The sequence below is a fragment of the Heterodontus francisci genome, chromosome 11 (assembly GCF_036365525.1).
Source record: "Heterodontus francisci isolate sHetFra1 chromosome 11, sHetFra1.hap1, whole genome shotgun sequence".
Classification (NCBI taxonomy): Eukaryota; Metazoa; Chordata; class Chondrichthyes; order Heterodontiformes; family Heterodontidae; genus Heterodontus; species Heterodontus francisci.
This window is the reverse complement of record NC_090381.1, coordinates 85,258,347-85,273,447: the sequence shown is the minus strand read 5'-3', so window position 1 is coordinate 85,273,447 and position 15,101 is coordinate 85,258,347. Positions and strand designations below refer to the sequence as shown.

General features: G+C 45.1%; 1 protein-coding gene across 1 annotated transcript in view; it reads right to left on the bottom strand.

The window, feature by feature from the left end:
- The window catches only part of LOC137374915 (adhesion G-protein coupled receptor G7-like), an 85,257-nt gene that overhangs the window by 14,525 nt on the left and 55,631 nt on the right, over window positions 1-15,101 (bottom strand). Inside the window, exons 8-9 of the mRNA XM_068041501.1 lie at window positions 3,512-3,618; window positions 1,005-1,309 (exon numbers count right to left, since the gene is read on the bottom strand). Of these exons, the coding sequence (XP_067897602.1) occupies window positions 1,005-1,309; window positions 3,512-3,618 (412 nt within the window). The remainder of the gene's footprint in view (window positions 1-1,004; window positions 1,310-3,511; window positions 3,619-15,101) is intronic.

Sequence of the window (15,101 nt, the reverse complement as noted above, 5' to 3'; positions counted from 1 at the left end):
ATGGTGAGCACTATTAGCCTCAGTATTTGACAGCAAATTCAGACCCTTTATTTAGCTATTGCAGAGTAGGCGGGAACAGTGGAATGAAACAACGTTGTTACCATAGTTGATTGAATCCATCAAAGCCTTCTCTTCCCATTCTATCATGGACTTCAGTCCCACCCATTTGTTGATTTCTTACTTTAGTACCAGAGAATAATGGGCCTCTGGAACAAGCAGCCAGTTCATGCCAACTCACTGAATTCCTTCAAGTGACAGCTGGAGCTGTTTCTGGCTGGGCAGACATCACCTTTTACAAAAGGTAGTTAGTGCAGGGAATTCAGGGCTATAGTGATCTACAGGACTTGTTTGGATCACCTAGATGAGTCAGCTAAGAATTTCCCAGAATTTTTCCATCTAAATTGGCCTGGGTTGTTATCCAGTTTTCTCCCGTCCGACGAAATCACCTGGTTTGGGGTGGAGAGGTATACATTATGATGCACAAGGTAACAGAATTGTGTGGAAAAGACTGGATGAACTGGTCATTACCTTTGCACCAATATTTGCATATTCATATATGTTTACAGAAAATTAATGGGTTGAATTACCATGGACATTCTCCTGATCTAATTACCTGCCATAACTTTGGTGAAAGGTTTGCAGAAAACCCCAATTAAGGCTTGTAAATCTTATACCTGGTATCAGTCACTAATACAGTTACACTAAGACAAATATAAGGGTTCGTTTCTAAATTGGGCACTCGCAACAAGAAGCAGAGCTTGCAAGGAACAGAGGTCAGTGAATCATAAGCCCACAGTCCGTGATTTTCTGTCCATTCATTTTAATTATTTGTCTTAGTATCCCAATCCAAGTGACAAAGATGGAAAAACTCCAGAAGTTAACTCTTTAAACCAGACTCTATTGCCACACATTTTGGCTTCTTTAAATCTGAAGTCTAATTACATTTGAATGCTCATTATTAGCTGTTATGTAATTAACATGAATGTGGTGCATCAGTTACTTACCCCATGCCACACCTGCTGACACTGCAGCAAAATAGCTTCTCTCCATTTGTTGAATAATGCGAGAATACGAACTATACAATGCAATTCCCTGCACACACATCCATGCAAAGGAAGCCAGAAGGAAGAAATGTAAAAACCATGTTGCTCCTGAACAGAAGGGATTCTTCTCCTTGCTTACTTCGTTTTCAGGTGTAGCATTTTTCCAGTCACTACTTATTGCCCCAGATAGAAAGGTGATGTATACCCCCAGAAGGGCAACGGATAGATTTATCTGAAGTTTTCCATTCACACTTCTACGATAGTCCCTTGATTTAAGATTAAATGAATTAGACAATGCTCAAGCTGTATATTGTAACAAGAAATCATCATGTAGGCAATTTTTCTGATTTGTCTGATTTCACAATGAGTTTGGTGAAACGTTAGAAAAAGTTTAATCTCATCTTTAATATACTGGATAGTTGCACCCTTTATCTTGTCCTGGAATTAGCTAGGAATCCAGCGAGGCCAGGAGGATAGCAGATAGGGCAGAGTGCAGTTGTGCCATGCAAGTGAGGCAAAACAGGGCAGAACTGATCCTCCCTCATTATCCTCCCCCCAGACCTCATGGCTGCCCATTATGAGGGGCAGACAGAGGAAGTGTGTCTTAGACGATGCTCCCAGTTCTTTTCAGGGCAGAGAATCTGAAGAGAGTAGGCAACAAGAAAAAGGTTCCTTTCTTTACATGTAACTGTTCTTTACAGGTGTTGGAAATTACCCCTGGGTCTAAAGACCTTCTGGCTGCTGTTTTCAGACAGCAAAGTAGAGGAACACTTGTAGTGATTTCTGCCTCTGTTTCCAGGCTCTAAACAGCAGCCCTGCACTGAGGGAGCATCTGGCCAGAAATCCAGGTGAGTTCAGGTAATGTCAGGCAGAATGCATTTTGGGTGTGCTCCACCTGACTAATGCCCAGTCACAAGAGGAAAGGAAAATTAGCCCCTTCATTTTCATTGGATTTCAGTTAGCTCCCTGTGGAAACCCCTTCCCCCCACCCCCTGTCATGGAATGATTGAAGAAATTCCCACAAAAATTGAGATTACATTTCCCATGTCATTATTACACTCTACCAGCTAGCACACTGAAGAACAGCTGAGACTGTTCTTAACAGTGGTACATTTTACCAAATTGACATGTTTTACAGAGATCCAATTCCATTACTATATGATGAAACCAGTGTTATAAATTTTGACTCTTGAGTCACGTCTAGCCTCGAATGGAAGCGTGGAATTGTACAAAGCTCTTAACCAATCTACTGAAGATGCTGCGGTAGAATGGTCCTGTATCAGAATATAACTGTTTTTCTTTGCACACTACAGGAGACATATTGGCCATAATTAATTCCAGCTCCCCAACAGTTCCACTGGAATAATTAGCTGAGGGAGTTATGCTTTCTGCTTCATCATATCCACTGTCCTGAGGCCGGTTTTCACACCATTTAGAGACCTGTTCCTGCTGACATCCAGTTCACTACCATTTTAAAATAGAATAGAATAGAATGGTTGCATCACAGAAGGAGGCCATTTGGCCTGTTGTGGCCATGCCGCCTGTCTGTAAGAGCAACTCAGCTAGTCCCACTCCTCTGCCCTTTTCCCATGGCCTTGCAAATTTTTTCTCTTCAGATAACTATCCAACTCCCTTTTGAAAGTCACAATTATGGTGGTGACAGATTCACTCAGGCAGTGCATTCCAGGTCCAAACCTCTCACAGCGTTAAAAAAAATTTCCTCATGTTGCTGTTAGTTCTTTTGCCGTTCACATCAAATTAGTGTCCTCTGGTTCTTGACCCTCCTGACAATGGGAAACGTTTCTCCTTATCTATTCTCTCTAGACCCCTCTCACCTCTATTATAGAACACCTCTATTAAATCTCCTCTCAGCCTTCTCTAAGAAGAACAGCCTCAGTTTATGGCAGGGGCGTTGAAATAGGTCGGCCCAGGCTCCTTCATTAGCCCATGCAAATGGGGATCATAGTTTGTCAATTGGACTGTAATTCAATTTTGAACTACTATTAGGCTGAGTGTCCACCACCGCACAGGCTCCATTCATTGGGTAGCCTAACTAATGGTCCTTAAAGAGTCTATTGCAGGCTGCACAGAAAAATGTAAGAAGATGGTTTTTAAATGATTTTTGTGGGATCAGAAGGTGCAATAAAAGTCTACCCCCCACAATGAGTAAACCTCTGCGGCCCTCCCTTGTGATCACATCCTGGCCCGACTGGGCTCTGAGGGGGAGCCCCTGGATTTCCCAACTGGCAAGTGGCTCCAAATACTTGAGCAGTTTGTTTGTGGAGTTCACAAGACCCAACTATGAAGATGATTAATGCTTCTACCCACCACCCACCCGATGGAAGCAGTCACTTCAAAATTGACCCTAATAATTCCAGTAAACAGCTCATATATTGCACCACAAATGTCTCTATAGAAGATAGTCCATATTGCATGTGAATAATAATAAAACATTTAAAGTTCCTTACTTCATCCGCATTGGTGCAATAATTGTTGCCAATAGTCCCAGGATGGATAATGCACATCCAATATATGAAATTGTGTCTAAATATTGTAAACTGTTAGGTTGAAAGGTCTGGAAGGAAAATTAAATAAAATTAATTCTTATCCTCAAAGTAACAGTTTATGATTAATTATCATAAAAGTCAAAGCAATAATAACTGAGACCAAATTAGATTTTGCTAGATTGTACAACTGTTTTTCTACTCATTATTCCTTCAGAACAACATGGGGATATACCTTAACTTGTAAATATTAAGACCTTTTAGACAGTTATAGAAGAAATAAAATATTAATTTATTTATTGATACAGCACTGAAACAGGCCCTTCGGCCCACCGAGTCTGTGCCGACCATCAACCACCCATTTATACTAATCCCATATTCCTACCACATCCCCACCTGTCCCTATATATTTCCCTACCACCTACCTATACTAGGGGCAATTTATAATGGCCAATTTACCTACCAACCTGCAAGTCTTTTGGCTTGTGGGAGGAAACCGGAGCACCCAGAGAAAACCCACGCAGACACAGGGAGAACTTGCAAACTCCACACAGGCAGTACCCAGAATTGAACCCGGGTCACTGGAGCTGTGAGGCTGTGGTGCTAACCACTGTGCCACCCACACTGACCAAGTAAGAATGTTGCTACGTCTAATAAACACAGTTTAACGTATTATGGTAATTAAGGCATTTATCAGTGCATAGTCACACTAATCATGGTTTAGCACCTTAACAAACAGGAAATGGGACACTTGTTCCCCAGACAGGCACCGTGTAACTGTGATGAACTCATAATACAGACTGCAAGTTGAGTGTAGGGATTCAAGTTTGGAGAGTTGTGAGTTCAGTGAAGGCCATGAGGAGGTGCTCCATTTTTCTAAGTTTTTTCTACTTTTTTAACCTTCTAGTATTTGGCTGCTGCTTCGGTGCAGTGGAAGAAGCTGTTTGGTCAGTACCCGGTAAGCTATTCTACTTATAATAAATAGTCTGTGAAGTTAGGGTATGGCAGGGCAGCTCTGCCGTGTGTAATGTACATCCTGCGATATGTGGGAAGTCATGGACGCAAGACGTGTCCTAGATGAACATATCTGCAGGAAGTGTCACCGCTTGCAGAAGCTTGATCTCCGGATTGCGGAACTCAAGCGATGGCTGGAGTCACTGTTGTGGATCCGCTAGAGGACTAGGTGGATAGCATGCTTAGGGAGGTGATCACACTCCAGGTTAGGAGCATGCAGGTAGATAGGGAATGGGTGACCGCCAGGCAGTCTAAGAGAACCAGGCAGGTAGGGCAGGAGTCCCCTGCGACGATCTCACTCGCTAATCGATTTTCCATTTTGGATATTGGTGAAAGTGATGGTTCCTCAGAGGAGTGCAATAACAGCCACGTTTGTGGAACCACAGGTGGCTCAGCTGCACAAGAGGGGAGGAAGAGGAGTGGAAGAGCAGTAGTGATAGGGGATTCGTTAGTTAGGGGAACAGACAAGCCTATCTGTGGCAGTAAACCTGATTCCAGGGTGGTCTGTTGCCACCCGAGTGCCAGGGTCAAGGATGTCATGGAGAGGCTGCAGAACATTCTTCTGGGGGAGGGTGAACAGCCAGAGGTCGTCGTCCACAGTGGTACCAATGACATAGGTAAGAAGGGTGATGAGATCCTGAAAGCAGATTTTAGGGAACTAGGAAGGAGATTAAAAAACAGGACCTCAAAAGCAGTAATCTCAGGATTACTCCCAGTCCCAAGTGACTGACCAACACTGACCAACGCAAACAAATGGACCGCTGGGTGGAACACTACCGAGAACTGTACTCCACAAAAAATGTTATCACTGAGACCGCCCTCAATGCAACCCTGTCTCTGCCAGTCATGGATGAGCTGGACGTACAGCCAACAAAATCGGAACTCAGTGATGCCATTGATTCTCTAGCCAGCGGAAAAGCCCCTGGGAAGGACGGCATTACCCCTGAAATCATCAAGAGTGCCAAGCCTGCTATACTTTCAGCTCTGCACGAACTGCTTTACCTGTGCTGGGATGAGGGAGCAGTACCACAGGACATGCGCGATGCCAATATCATCACCCTTTATAAGAACAAGAGTGACCATGGTGACTGCAACAACTACCGTGGAATCTCCCTGCTCAGCATAGTGGGGAAAATCTTCGCTCAAGTCGCTTTAAACAGGCTCCAGAAGCTGGCTGAGCGTGTCTATCCTGAAGCACAGTGTGGCTTTTGAGCAGAGAGATCCACCATTGACATGCTGTTCTCCCTTCACCAGCTACAGGAGAAATGCCATGAACAACAGATGCCCCTCTACGTTGCTGTCATTGATCTCACCAAAGCCTTTGACCTCGTCAGCAGACGTGGTCTCTTCAGACTACTAAAAAAGACTGGATACCCACCAAAGCTACTAAGTATCATCACCTCATTCCGTGACAATATGAAAGGCACAATTCAATATGGTGGCTCCTCATCAGACCCCTTTCCTATCCTGAGTGGCGTGAAACAGGGCTGTGTTCTCGCATCTACACTGTTTGGGATCTTCTTCTCCCTGCTGCTCTCACATGCATTCAAGTCCTCAGAAGAAGGAATTTTCCTCCACACAAGATCAGGTGGCAGGTTGTTCAACCTTGTCCGTCTAAGAGCGAAGACCAAAGTACGAAAAGTCCTCATCAGGGAACTTCTCTTTGCTGACGATGCTGCATTAACATCTCACACTGAAGAGTGTCTGCAGAGTCTCATCGACAGGTTTGCGGCTGCCTGCAATGAATTTGACCTAACCATCAGCCTCAAAAAAACGAACATCATGGGACAGGACGTCAGAAATGCCCCATCCATCAATATTGGCGATCACACTCTGGAAGTGGTTCAAGAGTTCACCTACCTAGGCTCAACTATCACCAGTAACCGATCTCTAGATGCAGAATTAAACAAGTGCATGGGAAAGGCTTCCTCTGCTATTTCCAGACTGGCCAAGAGAGTGTGGGAAAATGGCGCACTGACACAGAACACAAAAGTCCAAGTGTATCAAGCCTGTGTCCTCAGTCCCTTGCTCTATGGCAGCGAGGCCTGGGCAACGTACGTCAGCCACGAACGACGTCTCAATTCATTCCATCTTCGCTGCCTCCGGAGAATCCTTGGCATCAGGTGGCAGGACCGTATCTCCAACACAGAAGTCCTCGAGGCGGCCAACATCCCCAGCATATACACCATACTGAGTCAGCGGCGCCTGAGGTGGCTTGGCCATGTGAGCCGCATGGAAAATGGCAGGATCCCCAAGGACACATTGTACAGCGAGCTCGTCACTGGTACCAGACCCACCAGCTGTCCATGGCTCTGCTTTAAAGACGTCTGCAAACGCGACATGAAGTCCTGTGACATTGATCACAAGTCGTGGGAGTCAGTGGCCAGCGATCGCCAGAGCTGGCGGGCAATCATAAAGGCGGGGCTAAAGCATGGCAAGTCGAAGAGACTTAGCAGTTGGCAGGAAAAAAGACAGAAGCGCAAGGAGAGAGCCAACTGTGTAACAGCCCCGACAAACAATTTTATCTGCAGCACCTGTGGAAGAGTAGAATTCGAATGGATCTAGCAATGCAAAACTGGGCATCCATGAGGCGCTGTGGGCCATCAGCAGCAGCAGAATTGTACTCAACCACAATCTGTAACCTCATGGCCCAGCATATCCCCCACTCTACCATTACCATCAAGCCAGGAGACCAACCCTGGTTCAATGAAGAGTGCAGGAGGGCATGCCTGGAGCAGCACCAGGCATACGTCAAAATGAGGTGTCAACCTGGTGAAGCTACAACCCAGGACTACTTGCGTGCCAAACTGCGTAAGCAGCATGCGATAGACAGAGCTAAGCGATCCCATAAACAACGGATCAGATCTAAGCTCTGCAGTCCTGCCACATCCAGCCGTGAATGGTGGTGGACAATTAAACAACTAACTGGAGGAGGTGGCTCCACAAATATCCCCATTCTCAATGATGGGGGAGCCCAGCACATCAGTGAGAAAGATAAGGCTGAAGCATTTGCAACAATCTTCAGCCAGAAGTGCCGAGTTGATGATCCATCTCGGCCTCCTCCTGAAGTCCCCAGCATCACAGATGCCAAACTTCAGCCAATTCGATTCACTCCACGTGATATCAAGAAACGACTGAAGGCACTGGATACTGCAAAAGCTATGGGCCCTGACAATATTCCAGCAATAGTACTGAAGACCTGTGCTCCAGAACTTGCCTCACCCCTAGCCAAGCTGTTCCAGTATAGCTACAACACTGGCATCTACCCGGCAATGTGGAAAATTGCCCAGGTATGTCCTGTACACAAAAAGCAGGACAAATCCAACCCGGCCAACTACCGCCCCATTAGCCTACTCTCAATCATCAGTAAAGTGATGGAAGGTGTCATCAACAGTGCCATCAAGCGTCACTTGCTTAGCAACAACCTGCTCAGTGATGCTCAGTTTGGGTTTCGCCAGGGCCACTCAGCTCCTGACCTCATTACAGCCTTGGTTCAAATGTGGACAAAAGAGCTGAACTCAAGAGGTGAGGTGAGAGTGACTTCCCTTGACATCAAGGCAGCATTTGACCGAGTATGGCATCAAGGAGCCCTCGCAAAACTGAGGTCAATAGGAAACAGGGGGAAAACCCTCCGCTGGCTGGAGTCATACCTAGCACAAAGGAAGATGGTTGTGGTTGTTGGAGGTCAATCATCTGAGCTCCAGGACATCACTGCAGGAGTACCTCAGGGTAGTGTCCTGGGCCCAACCATCTTCAGCTGCTTCATCAATGACCTTCCTTCAATCATAAGGTCAGAAGTGGGGATGTTCGCTGATGATCGCACAATGTTCAGCACCATTCGCAACTCCTCAGATACTGAAGCACTCTGTGTAGAAATGCAGCAAGACCTGGACAATATCCAGTCTTGGGCTGATAAGTTACAAGTAACATTCGCGCCACACAAGTGCCAGGCAATGACCATCTCCAACAAAAGAGAATCTAACCATCTCCCCTTGACATTCAACGGCATTACGATCGCTGAATCCCCCACTATCAACATCCTAGGGGCTACCATTGACCGAAAACTGAACTGGAGTAGCCATATAAATACCGTGGCTACAAGAGCAGGTCAGAGGCTAGGAATCCCGAGGCAAGTAACTCACCTCCTGACTCCCCAAAGCCTGTCCACAATCTACAAGGCACAAGTCAGGAGTGTGATGGAATACTCTCCACTTGCCTGGATGGGTGCAGCTCCAACAACACTCAAGAAGCTCGACACCATCCAGGACAAAGCGGCCCACTTGATTGGCACCCCATCTACAAACATTCACTCCCTCCACCACCGACGCACAGTGCCAACAATGTGCACCATCTACAAGATGCACTGCAGCAATGCACCAAGGCTCCTTCGACAGCACCTTCCAAACCCACGACCTCTACCAACTAGAAGGACAAGGGCAGCAAATACATGGGAACACCACCACCTGCAAGTTCCCCTCCAAGTCACACACCACCCTGACTTGGAACTATATCGCCGTTCCTTCACTGTCACTGGGTCAAAATCCTGGAACTCCCTTCCTAACAGCACTGTGGGTGTACCTACCCCACATGGACTGCAGCGGTTCAAGAAGGCAGCTCACCTTCTCAAGGGCAATTAGGGATGGGCAATAAATGCTGGCCTGGCCAGCGATGCCCACATCCCGTGAATGAAAAAAAAACTCTAGAATTGGCCTTTAAAGTCACTCCAGGCGCTGCTTCACAAACCACTGACCACCTCCAGGTGCTTACCCATTGTCTCTCGAGACAAGGAGGCCAAAGAAGACTCCCAGTCCCAAGTGCATGAACATAAGAATAGGAGAATTGAGCAATTGAACACGTGGCTGGAGAACTGGTGTAGGAGGGAGGGCATCAGATTTCTGAGAAATTGGGAGCTGTTCTGGGGCAGGTGGGACCTGTACAAGATGGACAGGTTGTATCTTACCAGGGCTGGGATGAATATCCTCACAGGGAGATTTGCTATTGTTGTTGGGTAGGGATTAAACTAAATTGTCAGGGGGAAGGGAACCTGAGAGGGAGCTCAGATTGGAGGGAAGCAAAACTGATAACCTGTCTAGGGTGTGGGAACCAGGAGCAAGTATTAGAGAGAAATACCAAGATGCACAGAATACTGGGGGAGATAGCACAAGAGTAGAGAATATTATTATTATTAGGTGAGGTCAAGGTAAGGGAGAAAGTAATTAAGTCTGAATCAGGGTTACTCTGCGTATATGTGAATGCACAGAGTGTGGTTAATAAGACTGGTGCAGATTGCCATGTGGAAATATGATGTTGTGGCTATAACAGGATCTGGCTCAAAGAAGGGCAGGACTGGATGTTAAATATTCTTGGATACAAGGTGTTCAGGAAAGATAGGAAAGGGAAAAAAAGGGGAGGGGTGGCAGTATTGATTAAGGAAAGCATTGCAGCGCTGGAGAAAAAGGATGTCCCAGAGGGGTTGAGGACAGAATCAATCTGACTAGAGCTAAGAAAGAAAGAAGGTGCAGATACATTGCTCTGTGTTGTTTATCGGCCACCAGCTAGTGGGAAGAACGTGGAGGAACAAATTTGGAAGGAAATTACAGAAAGGTGCAAAAATTATAGGGTAGTTATCCAAATATAGACTGGGATAGTGGTAATGGAGAGAGCAGTGAGGAGCAATAGTTCCTAGAGTGTGTTCAGGAAAATTTCCTACAACAGTATGTTGCTAGTCCAATGAGAAAGGAGTCACTGCTAGACCTGGTTCTTGGGACTGAGTGTATCAAGTGTATCAAGTATCGGTAGGAGAGCATTTTGGGGATAGTGATCATTGTATCATAAGGTTCAGGCTGACTATGGAAAAGAACAAAGAGCAATCCAGGGTAAGAATAATTACCTGGGGGAAGGCCAACTTCAATGGGGTAAGAATGGAGATGGGGCAAATAAATTGGAGTCAAAAGCTGGCAGGAAAACTGGTAGATGAACAATGGGCTACCTTCAAAGAAGAGATAGTTCAGGCACAGTCAAGATATCTTCCCTCAAAGGGGAAAAGTAAGGCAAACCAATCCAGAGCTCCCTGGATGACAAAAGAGGTAGAGATTAAGATAAAGAAGAAAGAGTGTGCTTATGACAGATGCCAGGTAGAAAATACTATTGAGAACCAGGCTGAATATAGAAGGTCCGGAGAGGAAGTGAAAAAGCAAATAAGAAAAGCAAAGAGACAGCATGAAAGGAGACTGGCAGCTAGCATTAAAGGAAATCCAGAAATATTCTACAGGCGACAAATAGTAAAATGATGGTAAAAGGATGAGTGGGGTCGATTAGGGACCAGAAAAGGGATTTACACATGGAGGCAGAGGGCATAGCTGAGGTATTAAATGAATACTTTGCATCTGTCTTTACTAAGGAAGAAGATGCAACCCAGGCAATGTTGAAAGAGGAGGTAAGTCAGACATTAGAGGGATTTAAAATTGATAAAGAAGTAGTATTAGATAGGCTGTCTGTATTTAAAGTGGATAAAAAGCCAGGGCTGGATGAGATGCATCCAAGGATAATGAGGGAAGTGAGCGTGGAAATCGCAGAGGCACTGGCCATAATTTTTCAGTCTTCCTTAGACTCAGGGATGGTGCCAGAGGACTGGAGAATTGCAAATGTTACACCTTTGTTCAAAAAAGGGTGTAAAGATAAGCCCAGTGACTACAGGCCAGTCAGTTTAACTTTGGTGTGGGACAACTTCTAGAAAAGAATAATTCGGGACAAAATCAAGTCACATGGACAAATGTGTTTTAATTAAGTAGAGCTAAGGGAAAATCATGTTTAACCAACTTGCTGGAGCTTCTTGAGGCGGTAACAGAGAGGGTTGATGAGGGCAATGCTGTTGATCTGGTGTACATGGATTTTCAAAAGGCGTTTGATACAGTGCCACACGACAGACATGTGTGGAAACTTGTAGCTCATGGAATAAAAGGGAATGTAGCAGCATGGATATGAAACTGGCTGAATGACAGGAAACAAACAGTAGTGATTAATGGATGCTTTTCAGGCTGGAGGAAGGTTTGTAGTGGAGTTCCCCAGGGATCAGTGTTGGGACCCTTGCCTTTCCTGATGTATATTAATCGCCTAGACCTTGGTGTACAGGGCACAATTTCAAATTTTGCAGATGATACGAAACTTGGAAGCATTGTGAACTGTGAAGAGGATAGTGTAGAACTTCAAAAGGAAATAGACAAGTTAGTGGAATGAGCAGACAGGTGTCAGATGAAGTTCAATGCAGAGAAGTGTGAAGTGATTCATTTTGGTAGAAAGAACATGGAGAGACATTATGGAATAAAGGGTACCATTCTAAAGGGTGTGCAGAAGCAGAGGGACTTAGGTATATATGTGCATAAGTCATTGAAGGAGGCAGGACAGGTTGAGAGAGAGGTTAATAAAGCATACAGTATGCTGGGCTTTATTGATAGGGGTATAAAGTACAAGAGCAAGGAAGTTATGTTGAACTTGTATAAGACACTAGTTCGGCCTCAGCTGGAGTAATTGTATTCAATTCTGGGAGCCGCACTTGAGGAAAAACGTGAGGACATTGGAGAAAGTACAGAAAAGATTCACAAATATGGTTCCAGGGATGAGGAATTTCAGATATGAAGATAGATTGGAGAAATTAGGACTGTTTTCCTTGAAGAAGAGAAGGCTGAGAGGTAATTTGATAGAGATATGAGGGGTCTGGACAGAGCGGATAGAGAGAAACTGTTCCCACTGGTGAAAGGATCGACAATGAGAGAGCACAGTTTTAAAGTATTTGGTAAGAGAAGCAAAATTGACAAGAGGAAAAACTTTTTCACGCAGCGAGTGCTTAAGGTCTGGAATGCACTGCCTGGTAGAGACAGGTTCAATTGAAGCATTCAAAAGGGAATTAGACAGTTATATGAAAAGGAAGATTGTGCAGGGTTACAGGGAGAAGGCAGGGGAATGGAACTGAGGGAGTTGCACTTTCAGAGAGCTGGTGCGGACACGATGGGCCGAATGGCCTCCTTCTGCACTTTAACAATTCTGTGAACAATGCTACAAAATGGCAAAAAAAAGCCTGTTGACCACTAGAAGAAGCTATGCTGAGGAGAATGGAATAGTTGCACACAGTTCTATGCTCTGGTATTATAGGAAGGGTATCAAAATAAATGATTTTGATTGCGGTGGGTGCAATGCACTGTCAATTTAGCCCCGTCACTCCACAGATCACCTAACATATTACTTTAAACTTTCCAAATTAAAGAAAATCACAGCTGAATCGAACCATCTATTAACCCCCAAATGAGGCGAACCAAACCAGGTGTCTTTAAAACAACAAATTAACTGTTTATTAGTAAAACTAAATTCTAAAATATTACTAAGATAAATTTTAAAAATAGGAAAAATTAGTGTCCTTGCAGATTTATGATTGCCGATGACCAATCCTCTGATAAAAGTCTACTCGCAATCTTGCAGGGTCCAATGAGGAAAGGAAAACAGTCCGACATGTGAAGCTTCAAACTTCTCTTTCTTCCAGCAATGTTCACAGCAGATCAACAACTCGCAACCACTTTCAATAGAATCAATTTGGCTTTAGAATTTTGAGGGATAATAAAAGTCACAGTCTAAATTCTTCCTTCAGCTTAAATTAAAAGATCTCTGTTCAGTTCATGCTGGCCCAGCTGTCTGTATCTGTTAGAACAGTTTATCTCAACAAAAAGCCAGTTTAAAAGTTAATCGCCACACTGTATATCGATCCTCAATCTCTGAGTGGCTGTATCCAAGGCAGCCAGGATGCACCTTTTGAAGATGGTTGGTTCCCTCTCTATATGGCTGTATCCAACGGCAGCCAAAATGCACCTTCTTGGTAACTCCTGAGGCTTGCTTGTTCTTAAAGCAGTACTGATCCTTTGCTGTCTTAAAGACTAGCCGCATATTTCTCAAAAAAAATCAGTATCATGACAGGTAGATTTCTATGTTCAGCGGTGGTCATGGATAGGCTGTACATTATGATCCCTGACTTTCTGTTGACTTCAAAGCCTGCAGCTGGTTATTCAAACAGCTGCACATACAGGCAGCATACATTCAGCCTCCTGACACTTTAATCATTCAAAATCCTATTTCAAACAGTGCCATTGTGCTGCTGGTTAAAATCAAGGCAAAGGTGAGGGAAAAATATTGATTGGAACTGCAACAAAAGCATCCCTCGCAATTGGCTTCGATTTCACCAATTGCCCCGCAATTGTTCCGCAATTTGTGGGAACCAAATTACCTGCCCTAATCATCAAAGAGTGCCACTGAGCCCACCCCCACCCTGTTATGCTAAAATAAAAGTCTACAGTTGATGTGCTACGTTCTACCAATGGTATTGCTACCAGAGAGAAAACACCAAAGGCCCTTCCATAGAAGAATGAATGGAATTGATTTTCACAGAATACAACTTACGTTGAGTAGAGTACTTATGTATACTACTGCTACAATGAGATTATGGGATTTGCTGTCTGTGACTCTGACCTTCTTATGCATGTATTATTGGCTATGTGTAAAGGGTACATGAAGCTTAAATACTGAGGATAAATGCAGATGAGGCGTAAGCACAAAGGAAATATCTCGTAGTCAGTTCTTGACAAAATGCAAATCTTATCACATATTCTTTTTTTTCTTCCTTTGGCCTCCTTATCTCGAGAGACAATGGGTAAGCGCCTGGAGGTGGTCAGTGGTGTGTGGAGCAGCGCCTGGAGTGGCTATAAAGGCCAATTCTAGAGTGACAGGCTCTTCCACAGGTGCTGCAGAAAAATTTGTTTGTCGGGGCTGTTACACAGTTGACTCTCTCCTTGCGCTTCTGTCTTTTTTCCTGCCAACTGCTAAGTCTCTTCGACTCGCCACACTTTAGCCCCGCCTTTATGGCTGCCCGCCAGCTCTGGTGAACGCTGGCAACTGACTCCCACGACTTCTGATCAATGTCACAGGACTTCATGTCGCATTTGCAGACGTCTTTGAAACGGAGACATGGACGGCCGGTGGGTCTGATACCAGTGGCGAGCTCGCTGTACAATGCATCCTTGGGGATCCTGCCATCTTCCATGCGGCTCACATGGCCAAGCCATCTCAAGTGCCGCTGACTCAGTAGTGTGTATATGCTGGGGGTGTTGGCCGCCTCGAGGACTTCTGTGTTGGAGATACGGTCCTGCCACCTGATGCCAAGTATTCTCCGGAGGCAGCGAAGATGGAATGAATTGAGACGTCGCTCTTAGCTGACATACGTTGTCCAGGCCTCGCTGCCATAGAGCAAGGTACTGAGGACACAGGCTTGATACACTCGGACTTTTGTGTTCCGTGTCAGTGCGTCATTTTCCCACACTCTCTTGGCCAGTCTGAACATAGCAGTGGAAGCCTTTCCCATGCGCTTGTTGATTTCTGCATCTAGAGACAGGTTACTGGTGACAGTTGAGCCTAGGTAGGTGAACTCTTGAACCACTTCCAGAGCATGGTCGCCAATATTGATGGATGGAGCATTTCTGACGTCCTGCCCCATGATGTTCTT